Source organism: Pichia kudriavzevii, chromosome 1, assembly GCF_003054445.1.
Source record: "Pichia kudriavzevii chromosome 1, complete sequence".
In the NCBI taxonomy this organism is placed as follows: domain Eukaryota; kingdom Fungi; phylum Ascomycota; class Pichiomycetes; order Pichiales; family Pichiaceae; genus Pichia; species Pichia kudriavzevii.
In genome coordinates, this window is record NC_042506.1 from 370952 (window position 1) to 384342 (window position 13391).

Consider the following 13391-nt stretch of genomic DNA (forward strand, 5'->3'; position numbering starts at 1 on the left):
ATCAATCATGCCCATCTTCCCAACAATGCCATTAAACCTGCACCAACACACATAACGAGATAAGCCCAAATCATTCTCTTGAATCCTCCTTCACCCTTGAACTCATCACTAAACAAAAATTCATGTGCCATCAATTCAATCAACCCGGTGTATATTAGAATACCCGCTGAAACTGAATCAAAAACCCCGTTTGTAATTAAAGCACGTCTACTGTTTGGAGGATACGAATTTCTAACGCCAATTCCAATTGCTATTGCAATTGGCGTACTCAAAGAATAACCTAGACATAACAACCATGGAGTCCAACGTTTTGACTTTGGCCAATCGACGGTAGCAACTCTGGTACCTAGACCTAGGCCCTCAAACATTTGATGGAAAACAACAACAATGTATAGGGAGACGAATTCATCTCCCGAACATGAAAGAGTTAACCCAACAAAAATAGAGTGAAAGATAATACCAAATTCAAGAATAAACACGTTTAATATCTGCGCAGAATAATCAGCCAAAGACTCTGAAGCTTGCTTTTCGACATCAATATCAGCAGTGCTGTCATCATCTGTAAGTATTGACCCCATTTTTTCGGTTTTGGAAGCAGACATATCACTATATGTAATTTCAAGTGTTTCTCTACGTAAACCATCTCCACTGGAAGTGTCAGAGTGAGTATGTGCAAGATGATTGTGAGTTTGATGAATGTGGGCATGATCCTTGCTGAAATGGACCACTTCTATTTCATTTTCAGCATGACCATGAGGATGCACGTGAAGATGAGCTTCTTCATTATCTGAGCTCTCATTTTCATGACTATGTGAATGATCATGTTGGTGGTTATGGTTTTGCTTCGCGTTGTCTATATTGATCACGTACATATTTGGATCACCGAAATGTGAATGAGAATGCGGAGCATTTGCATCAAGGCTTTGTTTAGCAATTTTTGCTTCCACCCATCTGTAAGCAATCAATTCTAAGAAAAACATCAACATCAAAACGATTAGACAAATACCAAAAGCAAATGGATAAATATCAAAAGGATATCCAAGACAATCGTTTGACAAGTTGTCACTTGCCGGACTCAATAAATGTATAAAAGCAGTGGCTACAATAACACCACTACCAAAAAACTTTGCAACAAAGAAGCAGATAGGAGGCATCCGTATCATTGAATATTTAGATGATAAAACAGGGAAGAAAGCTCCAAAAGCGGAAGCTACCAACACAACAAAAACGGCAGATATCCGGGCACCCATATATTCACCATTGTATTCGTTACCGGATTCACAGTTATCCTCTCCTCGTATGAAAAGTTCGGCAAAGTGTCCTGGGGATTTCAGGTAGTTTAAACCTGACATTTGAAATTCTTAGGAAAAACTTTTTTTTTCAATTCTATCAAATACAAATGAATGCAATATTATAATGCAAATCCGGAAAAACTCAAAGAACCTTTGACGTCAAAAAATTGTTCTTTGGGATAGATACCAAAAAGGGGGTCTTCACGAAAAGCTTGGCGTCTTATTACCCAAAATAGCAGAAGAAACCAAGTACCTATGAGAAGGACGATTTCATTATTAGGAGAAAATTGACACTTTTCAACCATCATGGTCATCCCATGAACAGCAAGGTACAAAACAAACGGTTTGTATCTACCGTGGTGGTTATTTTACCAATTAGGAAGTTTGTACTTTTTGGTTTTTTTTTTTTTTTTTTTTTTGATGAGAGTTTCCCTATTTTTTCATGTATCTGGAATTTGGCGTTTCACAGATTTAGCACAATGAGATTAGCTTAATTTGTTTTTTGTAGTCAAGTTGTTTCTGCAAATGCAATTATGACTGAGCACAATGCAGTCAATAGGAAATACCTACAAGTTTTGGAGAAAGAATATGAAGCTTACCAAAAATCGCCTAAGTTTTCATTGAACTCGGAGGAGCTTTTTTGTGTTTGTAGGAAACCTGACCATGGTGAACTGATGGTGGCTTGTGATGGTTGCGATGAATGGTACCATTTCAAATGTGTGGGCATTGAGAAAAAGTACAAGGATTTGGTAAACAACTATTACTGTCAATTTTGTGATCTACTCCTTCATAGAGGCAAGTCTGTCTGGAAAAGAAAGTGTAAGTTAGACTCATGTTACAAACCAATTGCTGGACAAAGTCAATTTTGTTCTGCCGAGCATGGCAAGATATATTGGAATATTATACTGCATAAGTTTGAAGAGACGAATCATTCTTCCGAAGTCGATATAGCAGAAGTTGTGAATAGGCAGCAAGTTGAAAATTTACTTCAGCACGTTCAGTCACGAAATCAATTGAACGAGATTGGAAACGAACTGCCTCTATTTGATAAAGAACAGTTAAAAGTTACAGGCTCACAATTTTCTGAACTAAATGCAAACAAGGAGAAACTTCGTATGCTAGAAGAAAATATCAACATTTTGCGATCTAAATATCAATACCTTATGAAACTTCAGAATGTCATAACTCAAGTAAGTGATATATTGACAACGTCACTTGATCCTAATTCTATACAGTATAATGCAGAAAACCCAGATGGCAATACCGCAATAAAACAGCACCGTAAATCAAAGTCTAGGAAGTTCAAAGTCGACATTTGCGGATTTGACGAAAATTTGCTTCTGAATGATAGCCAATGGCCGGAATTCTGTGGAACGGAGCATTACAACTTGATCTCTAACTTCACTGTATGTTCCGAACTAGACCGTGAACTCATTGTTCAATATTATAAATCCCCAGAGCCGTTTGACGATGAAAGCTCGGGTACTTTTATGAGTCTCCTTCGAAAGTTGTGTCTTTCAGATAAAGGTAAAAAATGCCATTTACATGGGGGGTGGTTCACTATATATAAGTATGGTATTGATTTAAAATTGAAAGAAAAAGAGCAGGAAAAAAACGAAATCATCGAACTAAACGAAAAACTGATTAAGATGATTCAAATCAAGAATTGGAGGCTTTATTGCGATGATCTTTGATCCTTCTTTTTTTTTGGCATATTCCCTTTGTTTGTCTCTTTCTTTCTTTCTTTCTTTTGTGTACACTAAAATGTTAGATAATATTAACTCTAAATTACAAAAACTAAACGTATATGATTTTAGTTGTTTACATTGTTCTCAAGGGCAATTTCTTTTTTTTCTTCCTCTCCAACTCCTCCTTCTTTTAGCTTCTCATCGACCTCTTCCTCATATTCATATCCTAAATGTGCAGGCTTCCAAACTTCTAAGAGGCCATCTTCTGCTGCTGTAACAATAAGATTGTCTAGGACTGGATGCCAATCTATATCACATACTTTGCCTGTATGACCACCGTGCATAAAAGAGAGACATGGATCCATGTACTCGCTCTTTCTCTTATCAGGCTCACCTTCATCTAGCTTATTTAAATCCCAGATTAACGTTCTGTGATCAACGGATGAAGACATCAAATAGTTTTCGTGGAACTTCAGACCGATCACTGGACCCTTATGACCAATTAACCTCCTTAAGGGAATCGTTGGATTTCTTAAGTCCCATATTTGAATAGAATTATCAGATCCGCCTGTCGCAAAAAGTGTTGAAACTGAGTCGTTAAATTCAACTGAATTAATTGGATAATTGACAGTATTCTCTGAATCAGGATTGTGATGAGCATCTGTAATGTGGATTATTGGACCCGTGTTCAATCTAATATCATGAATTTGGTAGGATGAATCATCAGATACGGATGCGAAGATAGAATCAATTGATTTATTCCATGATATATCATTCACGATGCTTTCGTGAGAGGATACAGTAGTAATCGGCTTGATTTCATTTGAAACTTTTTCATTAATATCCCAAAGAGCAATCTTACAATCTTCTGCACAGGACAGTAGTAAATTCTTTTTGCGCTCAACTGGATTCCATTCAAGACCAAAACCTTCCTTAGTATGAAATTTTAAAGTCGACTTATGAGTCTTCAACTTATCGTCCTTCAAATCAAATAATAAAATATCCCCTGAGTTAGTGTGCGTGACAAATAAATTGTTATATTCATTGATCTGCAGCTTATTTACCTCTCCAGGATGATTCCAATCTCGAACAACGTTCAATTGCCTGGATTTTAAGAGATTTTGTGGTATCGTTAAATCTGTTGGCTTATAATCAGGGGCTAAGGTAGGGGGAACACAAACAGATACCATACTAATATGATTCTGTTTATCTTGTGAATGTGTACCCATCAAAAGGTTTGCCTTAATATAAGGTTCTTTATTTTCACTTAGTAGTGTTTCATAGGTTTTCAGCCACTTAACTGATAGTGGTGGTAAATCACAAGAATAAGTATATAACAAATCATATAATAGTGGGGATGTCTTTTTCCAAATTTTATATTCTTCGTTAATAAGCTTTTCACTCATCTGGTAACTCTGCTTAACATCGTTGACTGTTTAAACATATCAGTATAACTGAAGTTAGTATCAAGATATACACCATCCTTTTCCAACATGATAGTAGGACATACCTTTATTAGCATGGTAAATGTTCGGTGGTGTAGCCACTGCTTTGAGAGCCATGTTATTTAGTTGTTAGTATATAGTTAAAAATTGTGAACCACCAGAAAAATTGAAGAAACCTAGGAGGCTCCGATTAATGTTCAACACGGAAAGCAAATTTACGCTCAATAGCGTGCACACCAAAAAAAAACCAAATAAAAAACATCCTGCACGCTATTTTTTCATTATAGCGCAAATTTCCGAAATTCACATCATGTAAGTTTGGTATTAAACAAAGTGTAACTTCTTTCACATTCCATAATTAAAAAATTGATTGACAGATATAGCTGAAATATCCACTACTTCTTTATTTCAAGTAGAGAGAGCAAGGCTGATCGGTTGGTAGGTAGAGGATTTCGAGTAAAACAACTTCCGAAGATGATATTTAGAGATGGTTAGCACTAAATTGTTTTCACAATATTTAATAAACAATTTTTACCGAGGCGTAGCAAATGTTATTTAATATCAGTGTTCTTCTAGCATTGAAATTATAATGATGCGGTTGGCAATGGAATACCAATAAATAAGTATAATCTATTATACGTAAATGTAGAACCTGGCTAATATTTATCTGCGGTGGCTGTGCTTCAAACAAAAATAACAAACTTAGTTTTGAATAGCATAAACGAGGGAATGGTATGCTTCTAGTTCCTGTGAACTTCATAGTGTAGTTAGATACATCAGGTTCATTCTGAAAAGCATATCTGTGACTACAATTGGTCTGTTTCTGTTTACCATTCTCCCTAGGAAGCCAAACTCTAGCTATGGCAACTAAAAACCACTTGGAAATAAAAATCACATGGTATTTATTCCAACAGAAATTTTTATTCGACCTATTTTTTTTTTCGGTATATCGTTCCTTCAAATGCTCAAATATGTATGACCCCATAAACTAATAGTATTTTTTTTCGTAAAAAAGCTTTAATTTAATATCATTATCAGAATTTATTTTACCGAGTTTTAGTAGAGTTAGCCTTTTAAAGAAGTTTAAAGCTTGATTAGGGATGAATTATCTTGGAACTTACTAAGCATTCATTGGGTATGCATTTTATAAGTTATATTTTGAAACCTTGTAAAGAAGATTTATGTACAATAACATCTAGAGATAAACTAGACAAATAAAATCAGCCTGCTATATTTCACAGATATTCGGTGTGTGATTATCTAGGTACACATAAATAATAGTGTTTTGATAGGTAAGAAATGATAACAAAAACCATGGGTCAAAAAACAATAACTTCCCGATTCTTTGGAATTGGAAGAACTAGGTCTAATTGCCCGAGTTGGGATTGATGATAATTATTATAGTTTTGCTTGGTTAGTGTTTTACTGATTTTTTTTCCAAAACTGCTCCCTTTTTTCTTTTAATGTATACAATCTTCGATAAACCAATTATTTGTTTGTACAGTTCAGAAAGATTCGTGTAAAATTTAATAAAGCTATTTAAAACAAAGCCAAAATTTCTTTTTCATAATGTAACAAGAGTTAAAATTTTTTTGCAGGCACGTGATTTATTATATTAGCACATATTAAAATTTTCAAGTTGTGACATCATCCTAAGCCGTTCTAGTATAGTGGTCAGTACGCATCGTTGTGGCCGATGAGACCCAGGTTCGATTCCTGGGAACGGCATTTTTTTAAATTCCTGCTATTGAAGGATTATTGGTACCTCAACTAAAGCCGTTGAAGTCTGATAATCACAACGTACATGGGCTCGTTTTGAATTCATTCAATTTTCCTGGATTATTAAAGTTGAATTTATAAAAAAACCTAAATAGTGGAGTATATATATAGTAACCGGGTAGACTAGATCAAAAGCAAGAACAAAAAATAGAAAGAGACGACGAAATGTGTAAGAATATATATATAAGCAAAAAAAAGCAAAAGAAAAGAGTTTAAAGTTCGACGGCCGAAAGAAGAATCTAATTGTGGTATAATTTGATGTTGTAAGTTTGAGCAAAAGCTGTAATTGATGGAATTAGATGATATTTTGAAAAGACAAGGTAAAGATGGATAAAATCACATAAATTTTTGAAAATGTTTCTCATCAAACCAGCCAACTTTCTCAAAGGAAGCATACAAACGACTTGCCTTGTTGACATCAATTTTGCAAGATTTCTGTGCATCCGTTCTCCGGAATGGCAAGTTCAATTTCATTCTCTTCACTTTTTCTTGGAAGATTCTTCTTTTGGAGTCGAGATAGACAGCACAAGGTAACCTTAGGATTGAAGCTAAAACCACTTCCGCCGGGTGCAATTCACTAACCAAAGGATCCGACGATAAGTCCATCGACTGGCCTTTCCAATCAGTCCGAAGACATTTGGTATTATTAGGAGGCAAAGTATCCAAAGGTGGACAGAAATCTTCAATTTTCTTGTAATCATAATTATAGGATATAGGTGTTGAGGTGCGTTGTCTCTTTGGAGTGGCTGGAGATGAGTTTGAAAATTGGCTCTTCTTTCTTATTGGAGTAGAAGGCCTCGAAATCGTGTCTGCATTCGTATCCACCGATTCTAATTCGAATCTATTTTGACGGACAAACCTTCGAGTCCGAGGTTTCTCAACGTCTGAGTCTGAGAGGGAATTATAATTGGACTGTGATTTTAGAGAATCATAATGATGGCGAGGAGTAGATCTAGTGGTCGAAGGTAAAGAGGAGTACTTCAAGTTAGAAGAGGTGGTATAGGATGAATAGGAGTTTAGATTTTTGAATTGGTATTCCGATAGAAAGTCAAATTGGAATTTCTTGAATCCTGGTCTATTGATTTCTCTATATGGATTTATAAGAAGGGGAGAGGCATCATCGATATTTCCGTTCTCCTTTTCATCGGCAACTTCATTCGTCTCATCAACTTTCTCACTCTTATTATTTGTTTCTTTTTCGATTGGATCGCCCAATTGTTCAGCACTAAAACGGTCAGGTGGTGGGTTGTGCAATTGAGCATCAAGAATGGGCGTATTATTTAGGGACGTTAGAGTACATTTGTCAATGCTTGGATTTGATTGAAGTTGTAATCCATCCAATGGTTTATTAGCCAGTGACCCCCCATCCAAATACCTCAAGTCACTAACGATCGGTTTGGAAGGTCTTGGGAATAACAAGTTTGGGATATCAATTTCCTCACAACTATTCCTAGTATATGGAGACAAAGGAGGTGAGGGCATATTAAGGGTTGAGGAGGAATTTGAGTTTGCAATTGAGTTTGCAATTGAGGTTACAATGGGATTGTAATCATGTGGGTTCTCTTTCGGAGTGGTATGGAGTGTATTGTTGGAGGTATTGTTAGAGGTGTTGTTGATTGGAGTCATTGTTTCACGTATAAAAGTCGACATTGGTAGACAGTTACAATTGGAGATAAGAGATAAGCTATAGAGGAAAGAGAAGAAAGGGGGAAATTAAGAGAAAGTAAGAGACAGCACGAAAAGAAATGCTAGGGAAGAAAGAAGAAGAAGGAACAAACAAGAACCAAAATACGGAACTATAAGAGAGTCACACTAGAGTGACAGAAAGGGTTTACAAACTGTACATGCAGAGGAAACATCATTAAGAAGTATCCCGATAATAGAACTCATAAGAACAAGAAAATTTTTTTTTTCTCACAACTGCACAAAAGAAACGAGAGCTCTTGGTACTAGTATAGCCACTACGGAAAAGCCTAAGCCCCATATAATGGGATGGTGTGAAAATTTTATTGGACATACAGGAAAATACTCCACTAATGGACGCACTAATTAACGCACGCGCGAATGGTGACTTATTCCGATGCAGATATCAACCGTTTATTTTCTGTGGTGTTTGTAGCGGGGATTACAGACATACAAAACTACATTGGGCTAGACGTACTACACCATGTCACAGCTATTCACAATGCACCAATGCACCAGTGCGCAAATGTCCAGTACACAGTGCCCATTACACAGTGCGCATTGCGCAATTCATAATGCACAATGCAGGAAAGAAGGACCCCACCCTTTCAAATCGCTGCTTTGCCCTACATATTCTCTCCTCATGCTCAACATAGAGGAAGGGAAAGACATACACACATGCCTTTTCTTGTACTAAAGAGCATACAATTGAGGCAATTAGCGGGTAGAGTGTGGGACAAGTCAAATCCCGTGCATCGGAGTTTGCAACTGGAATGACTGTAAACTGATGTGGAAAAGAAAAAAAAAATCGGTGACCCTGAAATACAAATCGGGAAATAATTAAAAAAAAATTATTTACGCCAATTGCAAGGGCGGAAACAGGAGGCTCTGTCCATGTTTGTGCCTCTGTTGGTGCATATCTATATGTATGAGTTTTTAGGAATTGTTTCACCGTTGCAACCTGCTTTTGCAGTGATATAGGGGGGACATGCATGGATATGTTGTGCATATGTTAAAAATATTTCTGTGGAATTCTGTTAAAGAGGGAAGAGTAATGTCAAAACGTGATTGACTATGTGTGTGTGTACTGTATGTAAGTCGTATCAACCAAACAGCATCAGATCACACATGGAAAAGGGGTGAGATCACACACAAAAAAAGGGAGGCAACTCCGAGCCATTTCTGCGCCGGGTAACGGGCGTGTGTAGGTAAGTAGCATTTTTTTTTTAATTTTTTAATTTTTTAATTTTTTAATTTTTTTTAATTTTTTAATTTTTTTTAATTTTTTTAATTTTTTTAATTTTTTTAATTTTTTTAATTTTTTTAATTTTTTTAATTTTTTTTAATTTTTAATTTTTAATTTTTAATTTTTAATTTTTAATTTTTAATTTTTAATTTTTTCACTATTTTCTATTGATATCTAAGGCACACTACATGGATGAGATTAGTGTATCAGATTACACATTGCCACATTTGTTTATCGTCTTGCGGTTGTCAAGTGTTTAGAGCCAGAAAAGTCGATGGAGCATAAAACCCTTGCAGATCTATTAGATTCAAACAATAACGAGGAGGAGATTATTGAAATCAATGGTGAAGAGGATGTCAAAGATGGCGAACTATCGTTGGGGGAAGTGTGTGTAGATTGCGAGAGAATGCCAAAGGAATTGTACTGCAAGCAATGCGAGGAGAACTTTTGTAGAGTTTGTTTCCAGTTTGCGCATCGAGGTGGTAAGCGGAAAGTCCATGGTTATGATGAGCTGCTTCCGCTTGACGAAGCAGAGTCTGGAGAGAAAGGTAGATCAGAAGAAGAACAAGAAGAAAGTGAAGGAGGTAGTGAGGAAGAAGGGAACCACTTGGAAGATGGTGCAAGGAATAAAGGTTTGAGAGAAACTGAGAAGGGCTCAATCACCGAGACGCATTTGGTCATTTTGAAGAAAATAAAGAAGTTTACAAAGTTTATCCCCTTGAGACTCACCTACGAAGAGAGACAGCTGCTTAAATTGCTAGAAGCTGCATTATCAGTCTCCGAATATACGGATAAGGTTGATATTATCACATATACTTCTAAAACAAAGAGGATCATCACACAGTTGAAGGAAATATGCTCTATTTTGGCAGGATTGGTGGTCTCATCAAATATGAAAGTTGGGCAAAAATTGATTGAAAACAAAAATTTTGTTGATAATGCTGAATGGTATAAATCTATTTTTGAGATTGGAAGAAGATACAAGGTCATGAATCCCGAAAGAATGAGGGATACATACGGTAAGTTGTGTTACATAATTATGGATTCAAGACTAAAACAAGTTAAGGAACATATGGAATTCGATCTCTATAAGCCGATTTTGACAATCGAACGATTTTTAGATGAACACTCAAACGACCATTCCAACAGTTTATTTGAGGATATCTTGTTATTAGATGCAACAGCCGACATTAGGCCGGAAAATAAACCTAGGGCAACGATTAACAGATTAATCAAACAAAAGGAAAAGGCAATTGAAATCTTAGCTGATAGATATCATCATAAGGAAGGTCTGAATAAAGAACAGATTAGAATGATTATTTATTCTATTGGAGATTTCAACTCATACACAAATAAAAACAGAATTCCAGTTATTAATATGACCAAAAAGCTTGACTCTTTCTTTCTTGATTCTGAGAATGATCCTAAATATTCCCTAGGTATAAGGTATGGTCATAAAGGTTCTAGATTAACGCATAATCATGAAAAGCAGTATCTTTATGTCAAACAGGCATTAGGGTTATGGAACCATGTGATGAGAGATTTGATTGAATTGTGGTATATAGCTGATGAGGATTTATTTGATGGTAATAATTATAGAATGGCAGATACTGGTCAAGGTTTTCAGAGAATCAAATCGTGTCCTAAGTTGTACAAGAAAATGTATGCATTGTTGCATGAATGTCAATCCAAGTTTGATTACTGGGTTGGAATTCCAGTTATTCATTTAGGTGACGATGCTGTTCCTAATGCCTTGTTTTTCCTCGATAAGTACATCCAAATTCCATCAATTCTAATCCCTATTGATAAATGTATCGAATCAATTCCAAATTTGGCAACGGATAAGTATATCCATAATATGATTAACGAACAATTCGGTGGTGTTGAAAATTTACAAAAGGATATTCTTTGTGACTATTTCAAACATGGATTTGATGGCTCAGGTGCTGATAATTACTATTTTGCAGGTTCTTGTGTTGATGCATCTTCAACCTCAAGTTGTGAATTTTGTAATAATATCTCCAAGAAACCATACTATAAGATTTTCTTGTTGAGTGGATTTACCAATTTCAATGGTGAAGGCTATTGAGCTTGTCCAACTGATATATATGCATTCGAACATGTAAAAACTTGTGTAATAGAAACATGCAAATGTAAAGCCACACGGCGGGTTGGAAAAAAGCTAACAATGTGATCCCTTGCCGCTCTAGCGAAAGAGCGGAGTTGAGTGAATAAAAATCAACTTCACCGACTACTTTTTCTATGCCTATATATGAGGTGGGTCCTCTTTCTAAAATCTTACATTTAAACGTGCAAAACAGCCATATTTTTCCGTATAATGTATCTTCTTACTAATAATTGTTAGGAAAACACCCAGAGCAAATGTTGAAGCTACAAAATCGACTGATTTTAAGCGGTCTGACAGGTACCAGATGGAACTCGTCAGCGACGGGAAACAAGAAGTTATTGTGCAATATAAGTTTAAAGGAATCATTTGATATTTGGAGCCACGAATTGAGTAATTATGATGATGGAGATACAATTGCACAAGACAAGTTTCTGAAATATGTCATACCATATTATCAACCAAAGGAATTGGTTAGTGATAAATATAGAAATATTAGAGCATTTAACTTGAAAACCAGCGTTGATTTCCAAAATGACAATATTAATATTGAAAATAGGGGAGAATGGTATTTAAATGAGATAAGAGTTGAAAAGGGTGATAAGGATGATGAAAGAAAACACCTGGTATTAATTCATGGCTATGGGGCATCAAGCGGGTGGTTCTATAAAAATTTCAGAGGAATCATTGAGAATAGCGTCAATAGCCCCAACATAACACTCCATGGCCTTGATATGATTGGATTTGGATTGAGCGGCCGTCCAAGTGTGGAATTTAAGTATGACAATAAGACAAAGGCTGCTTTGAATATTGAGACCGAAGGTATTGTATGGGGGAAATATTCTACATGTAAAAAATGTGGGGGTCATTTAGACGGCAGAAAAAGTAAAGACTTGCACTGGTGTTCCTGCTCGCATGAAGAGGAAGAAATGAGGAAAGGTTCGCTCATTGATTCGACAAGGAGGGCTAATGTGGTTATTGAGAAGAATGAAATTCTTGAATATATGAAGAACCAGGTAGAACTGATAAATGAAGTTGAAGACGTATATGTTGAGAGTTTGGAAACATGGAGGAAAAAAAATCAGATTGATAAGTTTGATCTATTGGCACATTCACTTGGTGGTTATTTATCCTTTGCTTATTCGTTGAAGTACCCGCAACATGTTAATAAGATAATCATGGTCAGTCCTGGAGGTGTTGAGCGATCACCTTTTGCAATAAGTAATCCACAATATAAGAGTATTGTCAAAGACAGTGAGAAGGAAGGGCAATTGAGGATTCCTATTTCTAACCATGTTGATCAGTATGGATTTCTTGGTAGATATGGGTTGATTGGTAAGTCGTTCAGGGACCTTTGGAATATGAGGGTGTCAATTTTCAGCGCGTTACGATGGCTTGGTCCCTTTGGACCTAAGGTATTAATAGATCGAAATGCGAGTAAGTTCACTAGGTCTGGGAGCATCACAGACATGAGAGAGTTGGGGTTGTTTTTGGAGTACATATACAGTTGTTGTATTAGATCGTCCTTTTCCGAGACCAGCATTTATCGGATCTTCGATGCGACAATTGTTGGGAAATACCCTATCCTCGACAAGATACGAGACAAAGGAAATGTTCTCGTTGATAAGGAGATACTGTGGGTATATGGAGAGCACGATTTCATGTACAGTGAATGTGGCAAGAAGGCCATTGAAGAATTCGAGAAACATAACTACGAGCTTACTGAGAGAAATCAGCAGATTTTAACTGTGAGTAATGCTGGTCACAATATGTACCTGGACAACTCAGCAGATTTCAACAGTGGGGTCTTGAAGTTTCTCAAGTATTAGCAACTTGTACACACTAAGTAATAGAATTAAGTTTAAATTATGCAGAACAATATATCTCCATAAGAAAAGAATTGTCAATAAAAAAGCAATGTATAGTGGTAACTTCATGTTATGTCTGCGACGCGACGCTAGAGTGAACAACTTTTGCGACAATGGTGTTTGTTGTTGCCCCTTATTACTTTTCTGTTTATTTATAGCGCGTTGATTTTCCGCAGTAAATGAGCAAGCGAGTGAAAAATTTAGGGAAAACAGCACGCGGTGCATTGTTTACAATGGAAGAAGCGAAAAATAAATGAGAGATGGC

The 13391-nt window shown here is 36.1% G+C and overlaps 7 protein-coding genes and 1 non-coding gene across 8 annotated transcripts; 4 read left to right on the top strand and 4 right to left on the bottom strand.

The window, feature by feature from the left end:
• Positions 1–5: 5 nt before the first annotated feature.
• Positions 6–1352, bottom strand: C5L36_0A01730 (uncharacterized protein; the record flags this gene model as incomplete). Its single annotated transcript, XM_029463184.1, has 1 exon — positions 6–1352. One exon carries the CDS (start codon positions 1350–1352, stop codon positions 6–8), a length of 1347 nt encoding a protein of 448 aa, XP_029319044.1.
• Positions 1353–1825: 473 nt separating this feature from the next.
• Positions 1826–2986, top strand: C5L36_0A01740 (uncharacterized protein; the record flags this gene model as incomplete). The annotated part of the gene is made up of 1 exon (XM_029463185.1): positions 1826–2986. The coding sequence occupies one exon, from the start codon at positions 1826–1828 to the stop codon at positions 2984–2986; it is 1161 nt and encodes a 386-aa protein (XP_029319045.1).
• Positions 2987–3105: 119 nt separating this feature from the next.
• On the bottom strand, positions 3106–4386 carry C5L36_0A01750 (uncharacterized protein; the record flags this gene model as incomplete). Its single annotated transcript, XM_029463186.1, has 1 exon — positions 3106–4386. One exon carries the CDS (start codon positions 4384–4386, stop codon positions 3106–3108), a length of 1281 nt encoding a protein of 426 aa, XP_029319046.1.
• Positions 4387–6081: 1695 nt separating this feature from the next.
• C5L36_0Atrna1H lies at positions 6082–6153 on the top strand. Its single transcript has one exon. It is a non-coding gene; the product is annotated as a tRNA-His (tRNA).
• A 387-nt stretch (positions 6154–6540) lies between these two features.
• On the bottom strand, positions 6541–7854 carry C5L36_0A01770 (uncharacterized protein; the record flags this gene model as incomplete). Its single annotated transcript, XM_029463187.1, has 1 exon — positions 6541–7854. The coding sequence occupies one exon, from the start codon at positions 7852–7854 to the stop codon at positions 6541–6543; it is 1314 nt and encodes a 437-aa protein (XP_029319047.1).
• A 580-nt stretch (positions 7855–8434) lies between these two features.
• Positions 8435–8896, bottom strand: C5L36_0A01780 (uncharacterized protein; the record flags this gene model as incomplete). The annotated part of the gene is made up of 1 exon (XM_029463188.1): positions 8435–8896. The coding sequence occupies one exon, from the start codon at positions 8894–8896 to the stop codon at positions 8435–8437; it is 462 nt and encodes a 153-aa protein (XP_029319048.1).
• A 511-nt stretch (positions 8897–9407) lies between these two features.
• Positions 9408–11222, top strand: C5L36_0A01790 (uncharacterized protein; the record flags this gene model as incomplete). The annotated part of the gene is made up of 1 exon (XM_029463189.1): positions 9408–11222. The coding sequence occupies one exon, from the start codon at positions 9408–9410 to the stop codon at positions 11220–11222; it is 1815 nt and encodes a 604-aa protein (XP_029319049.1).
• Positions 11223–11515: 293 nt separating this feature from the next.
• Positions 11516–13087, top strand: C5L36_0A01800 (uncharacterized protein; the record flags this gene model as incomplete). The annotated part of the gene is made up of 1 exon (XM_029463190.1): positions 11516–13087. The coding sequence occupies one exon, from the start codon at positions 11516–11518 to the stop codon at positions 13085–13087; it is 1572 nt and encodes a 523-aa protein (XP_029319050.1).
• Between the last annotated feature and the right edge of the window lie 304 nt (positions 13088–13391).